The sequence below is a fragment of the Theropithecus gelada genome, chromosome 18 (assembly GCF_003255815.1).
Source record: "Theropithecus gelada isolate Dixy chromosome 18, Tgel_1.0, whole genome shotgun sequence".
Classification (NCBI taxonomy): domain Eukaryota; kingdom Metazoa; phylum Chordata; class Mammalia; order Primates; family Cercopithecidae; genus Theropithecus; species Theropithecus gelada.
The window spans coordinates 27,252,341-27,278,263 of NC_037686.1; the positions used below are offsets into that span (position 1 = coordinate 27,252,341).

Genomic DNA, 25,923 nt, shown 5'->3' on the forward strand with positions numbered 1-25,923 from the left:
CAAGATAGTAAAGGGAGTGACTTTAATCAACTGGGAGCATCGGCAGGCTAGCGTCTTAAAATCTGGGCTCTTCAGGTGCTCAACTTCTGTCCCTTTTAAGGGCTCTCAACTCTAAGGGGGTCCGTGTGAGAGGGTTGTGATCGATTGAGCAAGCCAGGGGGTACGTGACAGGGGCTGTGATCACCGGTGGTCAAGGTGAAACAGAACAGAACGGGAAGTTTCACAATGTCCTTCCATACAATGTCTGGAATCTATCGATAACAACAGTTGCTAGGTCAGGGGTCAAATTTTAACTACCAGGCTTAAGTCAGGCAGGCACAGGCCTGGTTTCGGGTCTGTTTCCTTGGTTTAGGCTCTGGTTCCTAGGCGCCAGGCTACCTGCCATTAGTTTCGCTTCTCTTTCCTTTTCTGAGTATAAAACAATATAAAACAATATGAGAGGGTCTCTCTCTTCCTTCACTTTGGGCAATATGGCCATTTTAATAAAATTGATTCTTCCTATCCATGATCATGGGATGTTTTTCCATTTGTTTGTGTCTTCTGTGTTTTTTTGAGCAGTGTTTTGTAGTTCTCCTTGTAGAGGTCTTTCACCTCCCTAGTTAGCCGTATTGCTATGTATTTTATTTCTTTTGTGGCAATTGTGAATGGGAGTTCATTCCTGATTTGGCCCTTGGCTTAACTGTTGTTAGTGTATAGGAATGCTAGTGACTTTTGCACATTAATTTTGTATCCTGAGACTTTGCTGACGTTATTATTTTTTAAAAAATCAAAAGATAACAGATGCTGACGAGGTTGTGGAGAAAAGCGATAACTTATGCACTGTTGGTGGGACTGTAAATTAGTTCAGCCATTGTGGAAGACAGTGTGATGAATCCTCAAAGACCCAAAGACAGAAATATCATTCAACCAGCAATCCCATTACTGGGATCCCATTATATCCAAAGGAATATAGATCATTCTACCATAAAGGCACATGCATGCGTATGTTTATTGCAGCACTATTCACAATAGCAAAGACATGAAACCAACCCAAATGCCCATCAATGACAGAATGGATAAAGAAAATTTGGTACATATACACCACGGAATACTATGCAACCATAAAAAAGAACAAGATCATGTCCTTTGCAGGGACATGGATGGAGCTGGAGGCCATTATCCTTAGCAAACTAACACAGGAACAAAAAGCCAAATACCACATGTTCTCAGTTATAAGTGGAAGCTAAATAATGAGAACACATGGACACATACAGAAGAACAACACAAACTGGGGCCTTTTGGAAGCTGAAGGGTAGGAGAGGGGAGAAGGTTTTTAAAAATAACTAATGGGTACTAGGCTTAATACCTGGGTAATAAAATAATCTGTACAACAAACCCCCATGACACAAGTTTACCTATGTAACAAATCTCCACTTGTACCCCTGAACTTAAAATAAAAGTTAAAATAATAAAAGAAAAAACAAAAAGAAAAAATAGAAGAAAAACCATTCTGTGAGTACTTAAGTACTAAGTGATTACTCTCATATTTCTGTTTTCCTGTGTTGTAGAGCTTCTTTCAATCTTTGATTATTTGCAAGACCTAGTGCATGTCCAAATTATGTAACTATTATCCAAAGCCTACATGACCAATAAAATGTTTTCAGCATTTCTCCAACACGTCTTAGAAAACATTGTCCTTCAGGATAAACACAAAAGGACTAGACACAGAGTATACCAAGGTGCAGGCACAGGCAGGCTTGTCATCTGACTTTATTCACCCCTTACCTTAATGATCAAAATATGCCTTCCAAAACACAGGATGCTTACAACCCGTGTTATTCATCAAACAAAAATAAACAAAAACTGTATTAATGTTTAATAGATCAAAAGACAATTAGGAAAACTGGCACATGTATAGCCAGACAAATCCAGAGAAAAAGAATAAAATATGAAGCCAAGAAATCAATCAAGCATATATGGGGAGTTAGTACATGAAAAGGTTGTCATCTGAAATTAATGGGGGGAAATATGAACTATTTAATAAATGGCATTGTAATAATTAGCCACCTAGAAAATTATGTATGTTACACCCACCTTCTACATCAGGACAAATTCTAAATGGATCAAAGATTTAGATGTGAAAATATAGCAATAAAAGTGCTAGAAGAAAATAGAATATTTTTTATAATCTTGAAGTAAGAAAGACTTTTCTAACCATGACACAAAATGAAGAACCCAAAGAAGAAACAAATGATAAAATTCACTATATGAAAATCAAAAAGTTCTGCATGGTAAAAACAAAACAACAAAAACAAATCCAAAAACAAAAAAAAAAAAAAAAGAGGAAAAAATACTCATATAACACAATAACAGAAGGTCAATAATCTTCTTTTAATATGCATATGGTTATTTCTTATAACATTGCTTATACTAGTAAAATATTAGAAACAACCTGAATTTTCATCACTAGGAGGCTGATTGAATGAATAAATTATGGTTTAATAAATTATATGTTATAGAATATTAGGCAATTGTAAAAAAACTGAGAAAGCTCTTTAAGTAAATAATATGGAAAGATCTTTAGGTATATTATTAACTTTCTAAAAAGCAAAGTGAAAACCGGATGTATAGTATGCTACCTTTTGAGTAAAAGGGGTAAAATAAGGAAACGTACTTTTTCATTGCTTCTGTAGACATAAAGAAACTCTGGAATGATTTATAATAAACCAATTATGCTGGCTATCCAGAGGGTAGGCAGGTAAGTGGGAAATGAATAGGTAATCACAATTTTTTATCTTATGCCTTTTGCAATTTTTTGACCCATTAAAAAATATATCTGTTCAAAAACTGGATTACAACAACATTTAAGCAGATGAGGAAAATATTATTTTATTCATTTTAACCTCCACTAAAAAATATCCCAAGAGATTCTTTTTTAGACTGAAAATACTCTGGAAAACACCATCTAATCAGAGACCAGGAGACTTAAGATACTACAAAAAGCCCCTGGATTAAAATGCTGAAAGATGACTTCCCATTCAGTTGTCTAAGAAATTAGTTAAAATTTACTTTAAAATATGAACAATGGGCTGGGCGCAGTGGCTCACGCCATAATCCTAGCACTTTGGGAAGTTGAGGTGGAAAGATTGCTTGAGTCCCGGAGTTCAAGACCAGTCTGGGCAACATGTTACGACTCCGACTCTACAAAAAATACAAAAATTAGCCAGGTGTGGTGGCACATAGCTCCGATTTCAGATACTTGGGAGGCTGAGGCAGGAGGATCCTTGAGCCCAGAAGGCGAAAGCTGCAGTGAGCCATGATTGTGCCACCACACTCTGGCCTGGGTGACAGAGCCAGGCCTTGTCTAAAAAACTATTAACGGTAAAGTAAAATAAAATAAAACATGAGCATCATATAATTTTTTGCAAATCTTAAAGGCATTAACAACTGAACCATATAAAATTCTGAGACCTAGCAATGCCATACTATATTAAAGGGACATAAAATATAAGAAAAAGATAACAATGAAGGTAAGCAATTGTGGGAGGGGAGAAAAAGGCTTTGCGGTAGACAGGTGAATAGTAGAAAAATATCAAAGATTTGCAGTTCATTACAGGAGTAACTAAAGTTTGAGAAAAATATTCCAGCAGGTCATTATATGTGCGTATTCTGTGCGTGTGTGTGCGTGCTCTTATTTGTTCATTTATTTATTTATTTTATTCATTTATTCATTCCAAACTGGCACCTTTTCTTTTCATTTTAAATACACAATTTAAAAGCAGGAAGGAACTGTATTCCCAAAACTTATAGACCTACAGAAATAAAAATTGACTTAGAGGCCAGGAGCCCTGGCTCATGCCTGTAATCCCAGTGTTACTGGTGGAGGGTGTCCAGGTTCTTGGCGTTTTGAACAAAGAATTGGACAAAATGCACAAAGCAAGGAAAGAATGAATCAAGAAAAGCAGAGATTTATTGAAAACAAAAGTACACTCCACAGAGAAGGAATGGGCCCGAGTATAAGGGCTTAAGAGCCCCAGTTAAAGAATTTTCTGGGGTTTAAATATCCTCTAGAAATTTCTTATTGGTGAGTTGGTGTACACCCTATGTAAATGAATCAGTCCTAGTGGTTGTAGAAAGCTGCCAATCAGAGGCTGAAGTGAAGTTACAAAGTTACATCTTATGCAAACATCTGATTGGTTGTGGAAAGCAACCAATCAGAGGCTTAAATGAAGTTACAAAGTTATACTCCTATGCAAATGAAGACTTGGCCCACTAACAGCTTGATTGGTTGCATGAGGGGACCAATCAGAGGTATTTTCAATTTTTCATCTGCCAGGCAGAAAAGCAGGGGCAATAGAAAGGGAATAACCTCTGGTCCTTTTGTTACTTGGACATGAAAAGTTTGCCTTTTCCTTTTGCTTTAGTTCTAGGAAGTCAGTGTGAATTGGCCTTAGGTTCTCTGCCTCCAGACCCTATTCTTCTGCCTCGCCAGCACTTTGGGAAGTCAAGGCAGGCAGATCCCTTGAGGCCAAGAGTTCAAGACCAACTTGGCCAACATGGCGGAACCATGTCTCTAAAAAAAATACAAAAATTAGCCAAATGTGGTGGCACATGCCTGTAATCCCAGCTGCTCAGGAAGCTGAGGCATGAGAATCACTTGAACCCGGGAGGGAGGTGGAGGTTGCAGTGAGCCAAGATCACACCACTGTACTCCAGCCTGGGTGACAGAGTGAGACTCTGTCTCAAAACAAACAAACAAACGAAATCTATTTAGAGAAGCAGTCTTTACAAAACATTAACCTAAATTGTAAGATGGGGGACAGCATAATTATAATATTGGTAAGTGACCACAAAAAGCAAACATGATCATTCCTAAAACACTGACTATTAAGTCCAGAGAGATTATAAACATACACACTTTTATAACTGCTACTCATTTCTGTCTAAGCTTTAGTTATTAAGTTAAATTATTTACATCTAAACCATAGAAAGAATTCATAATTTTTCTGAGGTTTTTTCTTCAAGAGAAGAAAGAGAAGGAAATTTTACAATGAGTAACATACACTTTGTATGGAAATCTAACAATATAAAATTGGAGTTTAAATTTTTTGTGGGGCCGGGCACGGTGGCTCATGCCTGTAATCTCAGCACTTTGGGGGGCCAAGGTGGGTGGATGACGAGGCCCAGAGATTGAGACCCATCTGCCCAACATGGTGAAACCCCATCTCTACTAAAAATACAAAAATTAGCCAGGCGTGGTAGTGCGCGCTTGTAGTCCCAGCTACTTAGGAGGCTGAGACAGGAGAATCACCTGAACCCGGGAAGCAGAGCTTGCAGTGAGCCAAGATCCTGCCACTGCACTCCAGCCTGGGTGACAGAGCAAGACTCCGTCTCAAGAAAAAAAAAAAATTGTGGAAGATGTAAATTTAAGTCTGTAATTTTCAGCTGTAAAGTAGCCTACCAATTAAAAAATATTTACATTAATCTGGTGATATGGCTTGGCTATATCCCCACCCAAATCTCATCTTGAATTGTAGCTCCAATAATCCCCACATGTCATGGGAGGGCCCCAGTGGGAGGTAACTGAAACATGGGGGCAGTTACCCCATGCAGTTCTCATAATAGTGAGTGATTCTCATGAGATCTGATGGTTTTAAAGGGGGCTTTTCCCTCTTTGCTTGGCACCTCTGCTTCCTTTCATCATGTGAAAAAGGATGTGTTTGCTTCCCTTTCCTCCATGATTTTAAGTTTCCTGGAGGCCTCCCCAGCCATGCGGAACTGGGAGTCAATTAGACCTCTTTCCTTTATCAATTATCCCAAGAGTCTTGGGCAGTTCTTTATAGCAGCATGAAAATGGACTAATATATCTGATTTGTCTTTTATTTTCCATAATCCAAGTTGGAGTTCAGAGTTCTTCCTCAATTCACCCTAAGCACTCTATATGTATTGTACCTTCTTTTATTGTTCTAGAATACTCTTGATGTCTCTGTCTTGCCCTAGCTGGATACTAGAGGCCCAGACCCTGTGTCTTTTATTTACGGTTGACCCTTAAACAAAAAAAATTTTTGAACTGTGTGGGTCTGCTTAAATGTGGATTTCTTCAACCTTTGCCACCCCTGAGACAGCAAGACCAACCCCTCCACTTCCTCCTACTCCTCAGCCTACTCAACATGAAGACGAGAAGGTTGAAGACCTTTATGATGATTCACTTCCACTTAATGGATAGTAAATATATTTCTCTTCCTTATGATTTTCTTAATAACATTTTATTTTCTCTAGCTTACTTTAAGAATACAGTATATAATCATATAACATACAAAATATATTTTAATCAACTGTTTATGTTATGGGCAAGGCTTGCAGCCAACAGTAGGCTATCAGTAGTTAAGTTTGGGGGGAGTCAAAAGTTATATGTGGGCTGGGGCACAGTGGTTCATGCCTGTAATCCCAGCACTTTGGGAGGCTGACGCCGAGACATGAGGAGCACTTGAGGCCAGGCATCAAGACCAGTCTGAGAAACTTAGCAAGACTCCCCCATCACTCTCCCCACAAAAAATATATATGTATATATGTTAGTCTGGCCTGGTAGTGCACACCTATAATCCCAATTACCCAGAAGCTGAGGCAGGGGGGTCATTTGAGCCCAGGAGTTCAAGGTTGCAGTGAGCTATGGTCATGCCACCGCACTCCAGCCTGGATAACAGAGTGAGATTCTGTCTCAAAAAAGAAAAAAAAAGAAAAAAAAACTGCGTATTTTTTTTTTTTCTTTTTTGAGACAGATTCTCTCTCTGACACCCAGGCTGAAGTGTGGTGGCATGATCTCGGCTCACTGCAGTCTCGACCTCCCAGGCTCAGGTGATTCTCCTCAGCCTCCCAAGTAGCTGGGACTCAGGTGTGTGCCACCACGCCCGGCTAATGTTTTGTATTTTTAGTAGAGATGGGGTTTTGCTATGTTGCCCAGGCTGGTCCTGAGCTCCTGGACTCAAGCAGTACTCCCACTTTGGCATCCCAGAGTGCTGGGATTACAGGTGTGAGCCACCGTGCCTGGCCGATATGCAGATTTTTTACCTATATGTAGGTGCATGAGTTCCCCTAACCCCCAAGTTGTTCAAGGGTCAACTGGGACTGTGGTATTCACAGAACCTAGTACACTGCCTGGCTCACTGATGCTTAATAAACTTTTTTTATATTTAATTGTTTAAAAATTAAGACATAGTAATATTTTGTATATTAATGACATTTTAAATACCCAACATTTTCATTTAGGCCAAAGTTATTTAGTTTTCACATACACTATCACTCAATAAGTGATACTGAATTTATAAGACTAAATAAGTATAAGAGAAATTTAGCCTTAGGAGATTCACTGTAAAATTCTAGTAAACAAATTCTTCAGGGCTAATTTTCTTTCTCTGTTCATGTAACTCAAAAGTAGCTATGATAAAATTTGTTTGTTTGTTTGTTTTTTGTTTTTGTTTGGACGGAGTTTCCCTCTTGTTGCCCAAGCTAGAGTGCAATGGCGCAATCTCAGCTCACTGCAACCTCCGTCTCCCAGGTTCAAGTGATTCTCCTGTCTCAGCCTCTCGAGTAGCTGGGATTACAGGTGCTCGCCACCATGCCCAGCTAATTTTTTGTATTTTTGGTAAAAATGGGGTATCACTATGTTAGCCAGGCTGGTCTCGAACTCCTGATCTCAGGTGATCCGCTGGCCTCAGCCTACCAAAGTGCTGGGATGACAGGAGTGAGCCACCACACCCGGCCATAAAATTTATTCTTTTACAGCATCTTTGTATTCAAGTGTTTTGTAGAAAGTATTCAAGAATATTTGGTTCCTTGGGATGTTATATAATTTTTATTTACAATTAAAATATTTGATAAAGCCTTTAGACATTTAAAATCCAAATTTCTATGTTCAGAAATTATGTGTTACTGGGAATGAGAATTTACACTGCAGGCTTCACCAGGATCCTTCTGAACGTGCCCTGCTTTAAATGGCCAACAGGGGGCAGCATGTTCTAGGGAAATGTCGAATCCTGCAACAGTCTGTGACGAAAAACAATCGCAGAACTGCCACCAGAACTCTTGGACTGTGGAATGCAGGGTAAACAAAAATCTATTTACTCTACTGTCTCCAGTCAAACTACTTCTAAAGCAGTAGAGGTTATCTTATGGTTTCAATCATTTTACAATTAGTTTCAGTATCACCACTAATTATCACCTGCTTGTTAATGCATAATAGGTGAATGTAACACAAAATAGCAAGTTTCCTGTCAAGCCAGAGAGGAGAGAAGAAAGAGCTAAAAGAATCTTGGGAACATGAAATATTGAAAAATGCTTAAGTAACCTGGAACAATTATTATTTGCACACTTAATGACCTTTCAGTCTAATAAATATGATGAATATGTGATTTCTTACTGTTTATAATACTAACCCCTTATATATATTATTAACATAAATACTACTAATAGTAATGCACTCAAATACCTAAGAACTAGTGAGGATTTTTAGGCTAATTAATGTATTCATTCCTTGTACAAGTAAATTCTATAAAAACAGAAAAATTTATCCTATGAAATAGATTGACATTCAATATCACATATTTTACTATAACTGTAGGATGTTACTAGTATGGGGTCCCTTTATGGACTAATATACAGTAGTAAAAATTGTGGTAAAATTGTAGGCAAGTTAGATTAGAAAGACAATTACTTTTTTATTTTGTTCAGTTTGGTTAGATTTGTTCTTTAGTAAAAGGCATTCATTTGTGTATATTCTTAATTTTACTCTGCTATGTTGTCATGCTTACCTACACAAACTGTTAATTAATAGTACCCTTGATTGTGAAGCTTGAAGAGATCCTGACATTCCCTCTATTTAAAGAGTCTTTGAGTCCCTACTTTTGATGCAGTTTCCTAGGATACTGAGAAATCAGTTGCTATTTAAACATTGGCTAGACTTGTCTAACTTCATGTAATTTCCTTGAGACTTGTTTAAAATTATATTAGCCACTAAGCTTAGAAATGTGTCAAGTAGGAGTCAGGTTATGACCTCGTACTTCAAATGAAACTTGAAGACTTGAAGATGTGGTTGGCTCCCATAATCTCAGCTAGTCCTCACTGATGGCTTCATGGCAGCGTAGCACTGGAGAAGTACAATCAGGAAACATCACTCTAGTTCTATTATACAGTTCACTCAGTTGATAAGTGTTGAACCAATTATTAAATTTTTCTGTACCTCAATTGTATATAAACAGTGTAGACATTTGTTAAATGTTTGTCAAAGTGATTATGACAATGATGATACTACTTTGGTTTTCTAAGAAATCCAAAAAGGAAATTTACAAATAAAGAACTAAATGGTAATGAAAAGTTCCTTTTAAGGATAATTTCTAAATATGAGTAATTTGAATTTTTAAAAAGAAATTAACATTATGCTCAAAGTGCTTTGCCAGGTCCTGAGAAGACTAACACAAATAAGTCAAGAGGAGAAGTGGCTCACACTTGTAATCCCAGCACTCTGGGAGGCGGACATGGGTGGATCCCTTGAGCCCAGGAGTTCAACACCAGCCTGGGCAACACAGCAAACCCCATTTCTTTTATATATATATACACACATACACACATATATATATGGTTATTAGCTGGGTGTGGTATCTCGTACCTGTAGTCCCAGCTACTCTGGAGGCTGAGGTGGGAGGATTGCTTGAGTTGGTGAGGTGGAGATTGTAGTAAGCAGAGATCATGCCACTGCACACAGCCTGGGTAACAGTGAGACCCTGTCTCAAATAAATAAATAAATAAGTCAAGAGGAGCACGTCATAACAGAGCCCTTCCTAGGGAGCTTAGGAAGATTTCACAGGAAAATAATGTAATCTGGCCTGAAGGATGCTGAAAATTTCAACCAAAAGCAAAAAGATTATTAAAAATAATAGGCCCAGCGCGGTGGCTCACGGCTGTAATCCCAGCACTTTGGGAGGCCGAGGTGGGCAGATCACGAGGTCAGGAGATCGAGAGCATCCTGGCTAACAGGGTGAAACCCCGTCTCCACTAAAAAATACAAAAAACTTAGCCAGGCATGGTGGTGGGCGCCTGTAGTCCCAGCTACTCGGGAGGCTGAGGCAGGAGAATGGCGTGAATCCGGGAGGCGAATCTTGCAGTCAGCCAAGATCGTGCCACTGCACTCCAGCCTGGGTGACAGAGCGAGACTCTGTCTCAAAATAAATAAATAAACAAATAAATAAATAATAATATTTGGAGCAAATTCCAGGAAGTTGGACAGAACAGGATAAGAGAAATGGCACATCACCTTTGGTGCCTGAGTATGTGGGGTGAACATGGGTTTGGGTCAGAAGAAGGAATATGTTGGATGGTATGGCAAGGGTATGTACCTTATATTTGGTGGACATGGCAAAGCAGCAAATATTTATAAAATAGCATGATTACATAATCAAATTCATATTAAGACTCTGGCAGCAATCTGAAAGATGCATTGGAATAAGAGGAGAGATAGGAGACAAGGACTAAAAAGCTATTACAAGAAAGACAGCAAAGACCGGAATTGAAACAGCAATAAGAAAAAGAAGATAAATTTGAGCTATTTCAAATGATGCTTCAATAGGACCACAGTTCAAGAATGGCCAATTATTCTGGTCCCTTACACTGCCCTAAAATTTCTACTTAGTCTTGACAGTGTGAGGCAAAAAGGAAAGTTAAGAAAGTAAGATAATTATTCTATTTTAATAATTCATAATAATAACAATTTATGACTAATAATAAAATTTAAGATGGGGGAAGGTAGTAGAATTGGATTTGGCTATGTGAATGTTGAGACATTGGTGAATTGTCCAGAACAGATGCTCACACAAGTTGGATATTAAGATTTAGAGCTTGGTAGACAAGTCAGGGTTGGAAGTACAAATTTGGGGATAGTTTATGCATAAGTGGAAGAATGAAATCACTGCCAGAGAAGGAATATATATGGAGAAGAGAGGAGTGTTGAAGATGACCTCAGAAGGAAGTAAGCAGAAAAGAGGAGGCAGCAACAGCAGGGCAAAGGTGTGGATGGAGAGGGAGAGGAAAAATAGTGCCCCAGAATCAAAAAAAATGGACAAGCTATCAACAGTGATAAATTCTAAAATGCAGGAAGGCTAAGGATTGAGAAGTCATTATGTTCAAGGATTCAACTTTAGTGGAATGGTAACAGGAAAGTGGATTGCCTCAGGTTGAATAGTAAATGAGAAGTGAGTTTGTATCCTTCTTCCAATACTTCCATAATTTCCAAAAATCATACTTTGTGTGAGAGTAAATTATAGCCCTAAGAGTGTTCAATATACTCTGCAAAGAGATGGAAATGTACAATATAACTAGAAGGTGCAAAATGTGATAACTCTGGCTCTTGAAGAGGTAAGCTTCAGCTGTCTAAAATGCCACTAGAATGAACATCTCATTTCCTTGACAGCAATGTCCAAAATGCATTTTTGTTTTTAATGTTTTTAAATATTGTACTTAATGCATGAGCACCAACAGTAGAAAGAAGAGAAAACCACCATAGCCAGTGGGAGATATATCCAGAATCTGCAAATCAAAGGATAAAAACTGCAATATTCAAAAGATTACAAGAAAATCGTATTTTATCTTTAATGTTTATTTTTCACAGTATTAAATTAAATAGCACTCTTACATTGATCTTAATACTAGTGTTCTTTAATTCATTTACTAAAAAACAAACAAAGCAGGGTTTCTGTTCCCGTTTTGATCTTAGAAGTAGATAAGGACAGCAATTATATTAAACTGAACTCCAATTCAAATCACTGTCAAATACTTTTTGGTATTCCAAATCTGGTAAATATGGGCTGGGCATGGTGGCTCATACCTGTAATCCCAACACTTTGGGAGGCCGAGGCAGACAGACTGCTGAGCCCAGAAGCTTGATACCAGCCAGGGCAACATGGTGAGACCCCATCTCTACAAAAAAAAAAAAAAGAAAGAAAATTACAAAAATTAGCCAGGCTTGGAGATGTGCACCTGTCATTAAAGTCCATTAAAGTCACTCAATGAGGCCCTGGTTGGTGCCTTAGAGTGGAAATCCCCATATATACTATAAGGTCTATAAGGATAAATGTAGAAATATTTTTATCAGATTTAGTGTCTGGTGTAGCCAAAAAATGGTACCTGTAGACATTTACACATAATTGTTTAATGGATGGATCAGCATCCACATCTGTCTGACCCTAAAGCCTGTACTCTGTCTACCGTATCACAGTTTCCCAAACTAACTGATACTAAGAATCATCTGGGGTATTTGCTAAAAAATAGATAGAACCCTCCCCCCAGGTGTTCTGATTGAAGACATAGAAATGTTTATTTTTAATAATGACCCTAAATTGTTCTTATCATTGGGCATATCCAAATCTGCATAAATATTCCTTCTTCTAGCCTCCACATTCTCCCCACTGACTCAATACCTCCTCCCACAAATAACAATACACATTTATTGACCACTGTTCTAAATGTATTGATTCACTTGATGCTTACAACAATGTTATGAGGTAGACACAATAATCATTCTTATTTTTCAGAAGAAGAAACTGAGGTGTACAGAGTTTAAGAAACTTGTACAAGGTCACAGAGCTAAGAATTAAGAGAGCAGAGATTTGAACCAGGCTTTCTCCAGAACCTGAACTTTTAAACACTATATTACTTTGTCCATACTCACTTGCCCCTTCCTCCCCAAGGTGCTAGCCCCAAAAGTTCCCTTTGGATAATCATTTCCAAAACCAGTAATGAAAGTCAATTTATTGTCTGTATACTCGATTACAATTTCAAACTGGTAAACTATAAATAAAGGAAGTTTCACAAGAAGGTATTCAACTGGATATTTTAAATATAAGAAGTAGCCATTTACAAGAAAAGTATGACATGCGGCAGTATAATCCCAGTCATAAAAACATACTATATAAAATAATATATATAAAATAATTTTTAAAAGCTACACATATCCAGAAAGATAACCAAATTATATTGTACCACCTGAAAGACATTTAAAAATAAAAATATATTTGGCATTTAGGAGGCTTTAAGGTAATTTGGGGGAATATATAAATTAGTTATTCATTTACCACTATGTTGCCAAGCAAGATTAAAAGAAATAAATTTCTTATTAGACAATGTCAAACAGAAACCCAATGAGTATTCAATAAATTCATTGTCTATCAAGAATTCAATTAAAATCTAAATCTCCTTTTAATAATGATAGCTACAACAAAAGAATTTAGGCAAATAATACAAGCTCAAGGCAACCAGATTGGATTTTTAAACATATCCACAGATTAGATTTTTAAACATATCCATCTTATCACATATAATAGGTATAATGAAATGAGGTGAGTGTCTTTTATCACTTCCTACAGCTTCTTTTTTAATGCTTTCTCTCCAAATGCTCAAGTTTTCTACCCACAAAACTACGAGAACATGTGTTTTTCTTTTTATTACTCATACTCCACGCATTTAGGCATTGCCTTTTTTTTTTAAGTTCTTAGAATGTATCTATGTATCATTGTTGAATTATCCCTAAGACAGAACAGAATCCCAGTGGAAGATCTTTCTGAAGTGACTGACAGAATTAAGAGCTGCAGTGGGACCCTGTCAAATGATTTATCACTGTGGTTAACCTGCAAAAAGTAAAACAATAATAATAGCCTACCTGAAGCTTTAACTCTGTTCTATACTTGATAAACACAAGAATAAATGTCAGGAGAAACCTCAAAGGCTTTCTTTGACATTAGCAGCCAACAGAAACAACTTAGTAACTAAGGCCTTTGTTTACTGTTTTGGATACTACAAATAAGCACTGTCATGCTCTGTTAATACATCCTATTATCTGTCTCTGAAAAATACAACTGCTAAATTAGTGACATCATGGAAGAGCCATAGAATACAATAGTACAGTGACTATTCTTGATATCCTGTAATTGATGATGTGGTAGCTTATAGTCACTGGCCAGTGCTGGAGGCTCAAGGTTGTTTATACCTCTACCATCCCTGTGTTTTCTCAGGACCTCAGAAATCTCACTACAAACCCTCCAACCACTAGCCCCAATATGTGTGTTTTGCTTCTTGCCCGCACATCTCCACTTTGCAACTTACCGCCACTATAGTAATAAAGGCTTAGCATCAGTTCGTTTCTAACTCATTCTCACTCTCCCTGCTTCTCCCTGCAAGTGGTCCCATGGCATACCATGCGTCTTATCCTCTAGAATTGTAATAAACAACTCTTCTTGTAAAGGCAATGGCCTCTGTGTCTGTCATCTTACCATAACTGATAAAAACAAATCCTGGGTTCATATTAAAATAGTCTAAGCATATTATTAAAAATGTTCCTACATGTATACTCCATTTCTTTGAATGCTTCAAATACTCTCACTAGTTTTTGCATCAATACTTCGTCTTGCATATATGTATTATATATTCATTCATTTATTCATCAACATATCTACACAATGCTAGGCCGTACAGGAGAGACAACAACGGAAGACAAAAGCCTTCCCCTCATGGAATTGATACTCTAGGAATTACAGTGATGAGTGAGGGGAAAGGGCATATATTTTACTTCATTTGAATCCCTACTTTTCTTCTGTGTTTCACATATACCAATATTTCATAATATTTGTTGAATGAGAAAATGATTTGGCCAGGTGTAGTGTCTCATGCCTGTAATCCCAGCACTTTGGGAGGCTGAGACGGGAGGATCACTTGAGCCCAGGAGTTTAAGACCATCCTGGGCAATATATTGAGACCTCGTCTCTGTGGAAAAAAAATTTTTTTCTATAAAAAATAAAAATAACAGAAAATGATTCCTTTCCTTTGTACATCAGAAGCCATTTTCTCTATCCTTTATTATTGAATAGTTGTTTACAGTTAAGAGACTTTCAATGGGCTTATCTCACTTGATAAATACCATAAAGTAGACCGATGTTGCATGATACAGTAATTCAAGCAGTTGGACTTCACTGAATGAGCAACCTTACTCACTGATCACTGGTAATGCCTGGAGGTGACATTATTTCACACCTGTCATACGTATCATTAAAAAAACAGAAACAAAAATTAAGAACATCTGAAGGAGAAAAACAAAAATTATACTTTTCTAACCTTGATTCAATAATTTAGCAAATATTTTCATATTACAGCAGACTGGATATGTGTGAGATTGGGGATGGCGGAAGATGGAGGGAATGATTTCAAGGGCACTGATATAATCAATAGCATTGAAAGTTAAATAAGTCATGGAAATTGTTGGCTAAGGCCGTTAAGGGGCTCTAAGGAGGCCCTAACGCCCTACAGCCCTACGGGGTAATCAGTTGCTATCTCAGTGGGAACTTAAACTGTATCCCAGAAATTAGCTCTAAATCTCTAGTCTACATCTCTTGCAAGTAAGTAATTATTAATATTTTATATTTTAAACATATGTAACATCTTACAAGGAAGGACAGGAGTCTGGATTTTTTCTCAGTGTCTCACTTTCTTACCTATACAAGGGAATTAGATTACCTATCAAAGCAGATATTACTGTTGCAAACTCAACATTCATCTATTTATCTCCCTTTTCTGCCTTTTTAACACAGCCCTAATTTCATGCATTCTCCCCCGAATGTCTGTGTCCTTTAGGAGAGGCTGGCCTTCTCCTTAGCCCTAAGATATAAATTGCAATTGTCCTCATCCCACCATGGAGGCCTTACCTCCCTATCAGTGATAGACATAAGCACTCAAAGCAATTTCAGTTAATAAGACATGACAGAGAAATCTGCCGGGGAAAAAGAGTTTCCTTAATCTTTTAAAGGGGCAGAAGATAAAGGTGTTCCCCTTTTTGGTCTCTGAACATTATCTATAATCTGGAACTGAGGGAATCATTTTAGGACCATAAAGCAAGCCAGACGGGAGAACAACACACTTAAAGATGGCAGAGCCAAAAAAAGAAAGAAACCTGTGTCCTTGACAATATTGTCCAGATGCAGAAGTAACCAACCCTGGGAATGATTTTATCTCCATGCATCTAGCTATTAGGATTTGTTTTTAAAAGGCTTAAACAATAAGGACATCTAGTAAGGTTCCTGTTACTGCAGCCAAAAACATTTCAACTGATATGCCTTCTTTCTTTCAATAGTTTCACTCTTACGTAGTAGGTTTCTCAATATAACAAGGTGTGTTAGGTTAGATGCAAAGATAACTGCCAAAATTTCCTCCTATGATCAAGCCGCGTAATGTCTATTTCCCTTTTCCACCATTCTAGTCCTTCTGTCATGGAATACTGCAGAAGAATATAATGCCAGTTCCAGACTCAGGCTTTAAGAGAATTAGCATCTTTCCTCCTCCTTCACTCTTTTGGAAGCCAGTCATCATGTAAGAAAGCTTAGGCTAAACTCCTGAATGGAGAGAGGCCTTGTGGAGAAGAATCAAGTAACTTCAGCCAAGAGGCAGCACCAAGACTTCAGTAATGTGAGTTAAGCCATCTTGGACCTTCCACCCCAGTTAAGTGAAGATAGCTGACACCTCATAAAGCAGAGACTAGACATCTCCGCTAAGCCCTGCCTGAATTCCTGGCAACAGACCTGTGAGCAATAAAACATCTGCTGTTTTTAGTCACTAAGTCTCAAAGTGGTTCATTATGAAGCAATTGATAATTTATAAGCAAATTAATATTTTTTTTTGCTTTGTAAAATTGCTGTAGTCATTTCACAATGATAAAGAATTATTTAGTGAGTCACTAATAGCTTTGAATGCTAACGAACATTTTTTCTCAAATATGTGTGTTTTAACAGTCTTGGCTGACAAAGGAGAATTTGTTTCTATGTATATATGTATCGCTTTGTTATTATCCTATGTACTTTTTAAAATATAACATTTTAAATATGTAACTTTTAAACATGTAAAATGTAATATTTTAAAAATAAATACAAATAAATGGGAAACAATTTGCAACAAATGAGTTGCTATCCTTAATAAGCAAAAAATTCCCACAAAGAAAAAAGAAAAATCTTACCCCCCTAATTTTTTAAATGGGAAAAGCCATCTCTGAAGAACCACAAATGGTCAATAAACATGAAGGGGGACCATCTTAAGCTCACAAAGTTGAAACATGAGGCATCATTTTTCGCCGACTAAATAACCACAGAAAAATTTAAACAGTAAGACTTAATACCAACTTCCACTGAAGAACGGGAAGACCCTGAAATAGGCTCCTGGAGTCTATGATACCAGTCTCCTTGAACTATGGGGACGTGGGCGTCCCTGGTCACAAGTTGCCTGACTTTGGACAATGTCTATGGCTGTAAATTGGGGATTATATAGCCACAGCACAAAGCTGTTGTAAGGCTCCAGTGATACTCATAGGCAAGAGCAATATAAGTGACTGTTAGTTTTTGTTCAGCCTATTTGCGTTTACTTTTGTCAGAGATCTCGGAAAATAACTGGAATCACAGGAAAATCTTAATTTTTTGTTTTGAGACGGGAGTCTCCCTCTGTCACCCAGGCTGGAGTGCAGTGGCGCGATCTCACCTCACTGCAAGCTCCGCCTCCCACGCCTCCCGGGTTCACTCCATTCTCCTGCCTCAGCCTCCCGAGTAGCTGGGACTACAGGCGCCCAGCAGCACGCGCGGCTAATTTTTTGTATCTTTTAGTAGAGATGGGGTTTCACCGTGTTAGCCAGGATGGTCTCGATCTCCTGACCTCGTGATCCGCCCGCCTTGGCCTCCCGAAGTGCTGGGATTACAGGCGTGAGCCACAGCGCCCGGCCGAAAATCTGAATATTTTAATGGAAAATTGGGAGTGGGATTCGGGAATTACTCGACACCAACAATCGTGGGTGGCGCCGGGAGAAAGCCAGGGTAGCGACGGCCCAGGCGGCTTGCGGGGCCCCTGGGTGCCGCCGCTCACAATGACCCCGACTCCTAGCTCACCCTCGCCTGGGCTTGGAGGTTCCGCCGGGCTAGCGGCCGCCGGGAGAAGGCGGTGGGACCAGTTGATCCCGCGGCTCTGATTGGCTACCTGAGAGCAAGGGGCGGAGCGGCGGGGAACCCGGAGCGCACGAGAGCGGAACACTGCGTACGCGCACTTCCGGTCTTTGTGGCTTGCCGCTCTGGGTCGGCGGCTCATTCCCTGGCCGCTCCTGGGCTTCGCGGTGAGGGATTTGGGCCCCTAGGAAGGGGGAGGTGGGGTTAGGAGCGCGGGCCGGACAGTGGAGGAGCCCCGCTGCTCGGCCTGCCCATCCCCAGGTCCCGGCCCCTTGGCCCGCGCGGCGTCTCCTAGCGACTGGGGAACTTAGAGGAGGCCAGCACTCAAAACCCTGCTTTCCAAAGGAAAACGCAGTTCCCCTGACCCCGTGACTTGGCAAATGCTGCGGGTTTAACCAAGGATATAAAAATAGAAGTGCTAGTTAGTGCAGCCTAACTGGTTAATAAACCTTAAATTTGTAGGCTAAATATGCTAATTAATCTCTAACGTTAATCGTAGTGTGAGGAATGAATTTTACTCATCTGTCCTGACAAACTAAGGGCATACACTCCTATCGATATCTCGCCATCCTAAAATCAGGTCAAGTTTGGTCTGTTTCACAACATTTAATACAATAACTATTTGTTACCATACTTTGCTTTTGAACATTTTTACTCCTGGGATATTCTAGGCTTTTTCAGAACTGATACTGATCTTTTTGCTGCTTTTGTGTATGTGGTACCTATCATGTTTTTGAACACGTGGTAAGCATTTCACAGATACGTCTTTGTTCTTGGTCAATTCCTCAGTAGACTCATTTATTCATAAGCAAAAACCTTAACCTAATGCTCAGTAAGTGCCTCAGTGTTTGTTGAAGTAATTTGGTAAACACCAAATGTGATCAAATGACAAACACCCAATATTTACATCAACTCATGTTTAATGTGAACTTAAAAAAAAAAATTATTACCTTAAATGAAAATCAACATTACTTACTTTAGATAGAAAGTAACTAAAAATAAACGTTTAAAATCAGTATTACTAAATTCTGCCTAAATATTTTTACCCTTGGAAGTCTGATTCTGAAGCCTATATTTCATTTAAAAGAGAGTTCTACAAGTTTTATTAATATATACATGTTAGAGATAGATTTTTCTCCTTGATACAATCAGAATTAAAAGAGAATTGGAAATTTTCTCACTATGTGATTGATGTTAATGTTGCATACACATTCTTTGGCTTCTAAAATAGTTTTTTCTAACATTAGTGGTAGGAGTTCTTCATAATGGGAGACACTGATTGAGGTTAATGATTTTTAGTTTATCATCTCATTGTTTTATTTAGTGATAGCCCCAAATCTGCTCCCTTTCAATGTATTACTAAAGTTACTCATCTTTATTATTACAAGTTTTTAGAGATTTTATTGATTGCTGTAAGTTAACTGCTTTTATATCCTTCAGGAAAGAAGAGATTACTCACACTCCTTCTCAAGCACTGAACCCAGTTGTACTGAGCTTTTTGCTAAGCTGTTTCAGCCAAGAATGGCTGTGGAATCTGTAGCGATTTCAACCCTGATACCGCAGGATCCTCCAGAACAAGAACTAATACTAGTGAAAGTAGAAGATAACTTTTCCTGGGATGAGAAATTTAAGCAGAATGGGAGTACTCAATCCTGCCAAGAATTGTTTCGTCAGCAGTTCAGAAAGTTTTGCTACCAGGAGACACCTGGGCCCCGGGAGGCTCTGAGCCAACTCCAAGAACTTTGCTATCAGTGGCTAATGCCAGAGTTGCACACAAAGGAGCAGATCTTAGAACTGCTGGTACTGGAGCAGTTCCTGAGCATTCTGCCTGAGGAGCTACAGATCTGGGTTCAGCAACATAATCCAAAAAGCGGCGAGGAAGCTGTGACCCTGTTGGAGGATTTGGAGAGGGAGTTTGATGACCCAGGGCAGCAGGTGGGAACAGAGAAAAGTGATGTGTTGTGGGAAAAGGAATTTACAGCCTGGAGCATGTAATGGTATCATAACAGTAGGATAAAAATTTTTATGTCTCTACTGAAGCCTAACCTGAAGTGACTAGTAGAGCCATACTTGTCTATACCCTTGAATGCTCTTTTCTCCCTGGAGATGTCATCATTGACTTCTTTGAGATTTTTACTAAGCAAGTTTTCCTAGGGATTTTCTCACAAAGCTAACCATATTTTCCTGATTTCAGGTCCCAGCTAGTCCACAGGAACCAGCAGTGCCATGGAAGGATTTAACATGTCTCAGAGCATCCCAAGAGTCACCAAACATCCACCTCCAGCCCTTAAAGACACAGCTGAAATCCTGGAAACCGTGCCTTTCCCCTAAAAATGGTGAGGAATAGGAAATCATCTGGAAACTCTTGACACTTAGGTTTCTGTTTTTGAGAATGCAGAATTAATTGCACTTGATAAACTTGCCACATGTGAGCATCACCTTTATTATTCTAAACCAGAGGTGCTCACTTTAGCGGCTTTGTATTCACGCCTCATGAATTGCTGTGAGCCCTCCTGTGTCAGTTTCCCTGTTATTCATTCACTCATTTCATTATGTTGTAATTTTATAAAGCGTCAGTACATATCTGGTACTGTGGTAGGCCCTGGGTTTAAAGAGGTTTCAGGTCTAGGTGGGTGATGGACAAGTAAAAAGGCAGTTGCAATGTAGTAAATTATAGAATAAAAGTAGGCACTGGGTACTGTTGGAGCACATCTAAAGGCACCTAACCCAATCTTAGAGGATCAAGGAATACTTCCTGAAGGAAGAAAATCTAAGCTAAGACTTGAACTATGAGTAAGAGAAAGCCAGGTAAATGGGTGGGAGGAGGAGTAGCCCAAGTAAAGGCCATACCATCCCGAAGGTGTGAGAATACAACCCATTCTGAAAATTGCAGGTAGTTGAATTTGACTTGAATGGAGAATTGACAGGTGGTAAGAGAAGAACCAGAGAGGAAAATAGGATCCAGGTCGTAAAGACCTGTATGTCGTGCTAATGGTATAGTTTCTTAAGTGGAGTGGTGTGCCGTTGAAGGATTTTGGACAGGGAGTGACATAGTTTGATTTGTAGTTTAGAAGTTAGCTGCAAATGGAGAATCATGCGAGGAAAGCAAGAGTATGGTCCTATTAGAGACTGCTATAATCCAAGTGGCCACAGTGTATTCAATCAATATGTCTTATGGTGAGCGGTGGAGAACATAAAAGCTGACTCCTGTTCATCAGCATTTAAATTGCTTTGCAACATCTGGTAATTATTAAAACTAGAGTGTGAGGGAGAGGAGTTGAGGATGATACTGAGGTTTCAGTCTTGAACAATCTGGTTAATGGTAGTACTGTTCATGTAAATGAGAAAACATAAGGAAAAACAAATACATCTGATGATTTGTTTAGGTTGGTACATTTGGTGGTTGTGAAATATTCAAAAGTAAAATGCCCAATTAGCATAAGACTTTAGAGCTTAATAAAATACGAATATAATTGGGGATCTGGGCAGGCATTAGTCAGACAATAGCTTACAATATAAGTTGTAATGGAAGCCAAGGGTAGAGGCTTTGTAGAGTAAGGATACATGAGAGTCCAAAACAGAATCTGGAGGAATGCTCGTGTTTCCGAGTGATTTACCCTAGAATCTAAGAAGGAACAGCCACAGAAATCAGGCTAATATCACTGGAAGAGAATGTCTCTAGAAGGAAGGTGTGATCCTCAGTGTCAGTGCTACAGAGAGGCTAAGTAATAATCTAGAAAGTACCCATTGGATTAAAGAGCTATGAAGTGACCCTGATGAGAGTAGAATAATAATCTAGAAAGTACCCATTGGATTAAAGAGCTCTGAAGTGACCTTGATGAGAGTAGAATCAGTGGAAGTAGGGGATGGGGCAGTGGGGGGCAGGGGAGGATGGTAAGGCAAAAACCAGATTGTGGAATGAGGATACTTTCACTTGAAAGGCTGCAGACAACTCTTTCAGGAAACCACTATGAGAGTGAGGTTGTGAAACCACTATGAAAGAGAGTAAGGTTGCTTGAGGGAGATATGTAGGCAAGAAGGTTAATTTTAAAAGGTGGGAGACACTTAAGCTTATTTAAAAGCTGATGAACAGGAATCAGTTGAGAAAGAGATTGTAAATAGTAGAAAAAAATTGTAGGTAATTTTTCAGTTGATGTCTCAAAAGAGGCAGAAAAGGATGAAATTCAAAGTGTAGATGTAGACTTTATTAGATATGAGAGACCCTCTTTTGGCCAGTTGGAATAAAAAGATACTGGAGGACATGACATCTTTGTAGGTAGAAGCTTCTGTTTTCTCTCATGTAGAAAGTATTGACAGTGACTAGAGAAATGTAATATCTGTTTGTTTGCTACTTATTGTTTCAGATTGTGAGAACAATGAAACAGCAACAAAGGGCATCTCAGAAGAAAAATCACAGGGACTCCCTCAGGAACCTTCATTTCGAGGAATTAGTGAGCATGAAAGCAATTTAGTGTGGAAGCAAGGAAGTGCTACAGGGGAGAAACTAAGATCTCCTTCCCAAGGGGGCAGTTTTAATCAAGTGATCTTCACAAACAAATCTCTAGGAAAGAGAGACCTTTATGATGAGACTGACAGATGCTTGATTCTAACTACAGACTCTATAATGTGTCAGAATGTTCCTCCAGAAGAGAGACCTTATAGATGTGATGTATGTGGGCACAGCTTCAAGCAGCATTCCTCTCTAACACAACATCAGAGAATCCATACTGGAGAGAAGCCCTATAAATGTAACCAGTGTGGGAAAGCCTTTAGTTTGAGGTCCTATCTTATTATTCATCAGAGAATTCATAGTGGTGAGAAAGCATATGAATGTAGTGAATGTGGGAAAGCTTTCAATCAGAGCTCAGCCCTCATTAGACATCGGAAAATCCATACTGGTGAGAAGGCTTGTAAATGTAATGAGTGTGGCAAAGCATTCAGTCAAAGTTCATATCTCATTATACATCAAAGAATTCACACTGGTGAGAAACCTTATGAGTGTAATGAGTGTGGGAAAACCTTTAGCCAGAGCTCAAAACTCATTAGACATCAGCGAATTCACACAGGAGAGAGACCCTATGAATGCAATGAATGTGGAAAAGCTTTCAGGCAAAGCTCAGAGCTGATTACTCATCAGAGAATACATAGTGGAGAGAAACCCTATGAATGTAATGAATGTGGAAAAGCTTTCAGTTTGAGCTCAAACCTTATCAGACATCAGAGAATTCATAGTGGAGAGGAACCTTATCAGTGTAATGAATGTGGGAAAACCTTCAAAAGGAGTTCAGCCCTTGTTCAGCATCAGAGAATTCATTCTGGGGACGAAGCTTATATATGTAATGAATGTGGGAAGGCATTCAGGCACAGATCAGTCCTTATGCGCCATCAGAGAGTCCACACTATAAAGTAATTTGTGAATACTGTGAATAGTGTAAATACTCAAGTCAAATTTTTATGTTTGTTAGTCAAAAGAGTTTACTTTGGAGCAAAACTCCATAAAGGTTATAAAATACTAGGTCTTGAGTCTAGCTTGCTTTGTGCAGTATTTCCCAGTGCTAAAGTGTCCTTTGAAAGCTTTTCCTGTGACTAATCAGAACAGAATACAGAAGAATCATTACTTCCAGCTCTTATTAGGAATACTCAGGAAATATGAAAAATGGGAATGTAACATTGAAATCTTATTTTGTATGAAAGTGTCATGAAAAGAATATAGCAACCTAGGCTCTGTCACTGCATCTGATTGTTAGTGTACCAGGTTATGGGGCTGGTGTGGACTGTGTGAGGCACTTTGTCTCAGGAACTAAAAAAAAAAAATTTACTGACCCAATAAAGAACAGTGACAGAGCAGCAAGAAAGATGGGGAAATGGCTTCATCAATGATTTGTTGAGCCCAGGGCAGGCCAGGAATTAGATAGGCGTGAGAAGAAAGAATATAATTTACCCAAAGGTTATTTTTTGAGTACCTACTTTATCCCAGGGACTAGGAATACAGTGGAAACCAAGACTGTAATCTCTATAGTCTAATGGGCAAGGCAGCCAAACAGGCAGTGAAAGTGGAATGCTCCTATGTGACCTTAAGGAGCCTCTGACTCAGCCTTGGATAAGGAAATGGGGGAAATGGCCTGAAGGATGAGGAGGAGTTAGCCAAGGTGGTACTCCAGGGAAGAAGAGTCCCAGTAAAGAACAGTAGCCAAAGGCCAGAAACAAAGTGTGGAGCATTCCTTGAGTTCCTGATGTAGTGAGGTCTTGTCAGAGAAGTCTGGGTCTGGCCAGACTCTTAAGCAGTGCCAGTGGAGAAGTTCCTGTTAATGGACAAAACCTGGAGCCCTTGGACCACAGGGGAGTCAAGAGCTTTGTCTTGGTTTATGTGACCCCAGGGAAAGGGCAAATACGTGGTTTCCTTGCCAAACCTGTAGGCTATCCTAGAACTTCCATGAGGGTAGTGGTGGGAATGAGGGTGAGAAAGAGCCCATACTTATACCTCAAGAGTCTGAGTGTTAAGACTATCTCTCCCATCCTTAAGATTCTCCTTTGATTCTAAAGTCAATATCAGAGTTGCTGTCAGGTTTCCTATAATTCCCAAGACTCTAGATCAGAAGCTGCCATATCATTTGTTTCTGGGGCTGTATGCCCATGATTCCTATACATTCCCTTGGGCTTTGGTGCTCAAAAAGTATTTGTCAGTTGCTGGGTCTGTGACGTTCTTTGGGCACCTCGCACATGTTCAGTTTTGTTTAATGTCACCAGTATTTCACAATATCTTTTGCAATTTTTTTTTTTTGAAATGGAGTTTCACTCTTGGTGTCCATGCTGGAGTGTAATGGCGTGATCTTGGTTCACCGCAAACTCCACCTCCTGGGTTCAAGCGATTCTCCTGCCTCAGCCTCCTGAGTAGCTGGGATTACAGGCATGTGCCACCAGGGCCAGCTAATTTTGTATTTTTAGGAAAGGCAGGGTTTGTCCATGTTGGTCAGGCTGGTTTCGAACTCCCAACCTCAGGTGATCCACCCACCTCGGCCTCCCAAAGTGCTGGGATTACAGGCATGAGCCACCACGCCCAGCCATCTTTTGCAAATTTTATTAAAGACTGCTAAAAGAAAGTGACAACTGAAACTAATGGTCACAATCAGTCGAGACTTCCCTTTTCTAAGGGGCCTAGCAGGAAGAGAATATTTAGACTGATGCTTAGTGTAAGATGGAATGTTGTGCAGGTTAACCAGCAACACAAAGACATATTCAAAAGACCTAATAGGTAGGAAGAATAACACACCACACCAAAAACAAATCTGTGTGGAAATGTAGAATCCTGTGCATAAAAAAAGAATTTTCATGAGGATAAAAAGAAGCAAAGAGAAGTAATGCTCTTATTGGGGCATACATCAGTGGACATGTGCTAACCAGTAAGAATGGCAGGAGGCCTAAATGCCCATGTTTGGGGAGAGAATATGGAAAAAATAGATGGGATTATTTGGAAAAGATGTAAGATATTAAAATACATGGTAAGAGCTACTCAACTCTTATTTTCCTCCTCTTCCACAGATAAAGACCTGAACAAACTGGAAAGGTAGGACATTAGGAATTGTATATTGTAAAACGGAAATACTCTTTATGTAAGAAAGCTCTACTGTATGTTAGTAAGCAGTGTAATAGATAGGCCAAGCACAGTGACTCACACCTATAATCCCAGCACTTTGGGAGGCCAAGGCTGGAGGATTGTTTGAGTCTAGGAGTTCAAGCCCAGCCTGGGCAGCATAGTGAGACCCCATCTCTACAAAAAATAAGCAGAATTTTCCAGACGTAGTGTATGCCTGTAGACCCAAGTATTTGGGAGGCTGAGGTAAGAGGTTTGCTCAGGCCCTGGAGGTTGAGGCTTCAGGGAGGCAAGATCACACCATTGCACTCCAGCCTGGGAGAGCAAGACCCTGTCTCCAAACCA

At 39.2% G+C, this 25,923-nt stretch overlaps 1 protein-coding gene across 1 annotated transcript; it reads left to right on the plus strand.

The window, feature by feature from the left end:
• Positions 1-18,080: 18,080 nt before the first annotated feature.
• Positions 18,081-24,703, plus strand: ZNF397 (zinc finger protein 397). Its single transcript, XM_025365100.1, has 4 exons — positions 18,081-18,154; positions 19,428-19,922; positions 20,182-20,323; positions 22,352-24,703. The coding sequence occupies exons 2-4, from the start codon at positions 19,509-19,511 to the stop codon at positions 23,395-23,397; spliced, it is 1,602 nt and encodes a 533-aa protein (XP_025220885.1). The 5' UTR covers positions 18,081-18,154; positions 19,428-19,508; the 3' UTR covers positions 23,398-24,703.
• Positions 24,704-25,923: the final 1,220 nt, after the last annotated feature.

Bases quoted from the DNA above. Each gene is read 5' to 3' on its own strand.
- ZNF397 (XM_025365100.1), top strand. From the start codon at position 19,509: ATGGCTGTGGAATCTGTAGCGATTTCAACCCTGATACCGCAGGATCCT. The intron at 19,923-20,181 runs GTGGGAACAGAG...TCCTGATTTCAG, and splicing joins TTGATGACCCAGGGCAGCAG to GTCCCAGCTAGTCCACAGGA. The intron at 20,324-22,351 runs GTGAGGAATAGG...TTATTGTTTCAG, and splicing joins GTGCCTTTCCCCTAAAAATG to ATTGTGAGAACAATGAAACA.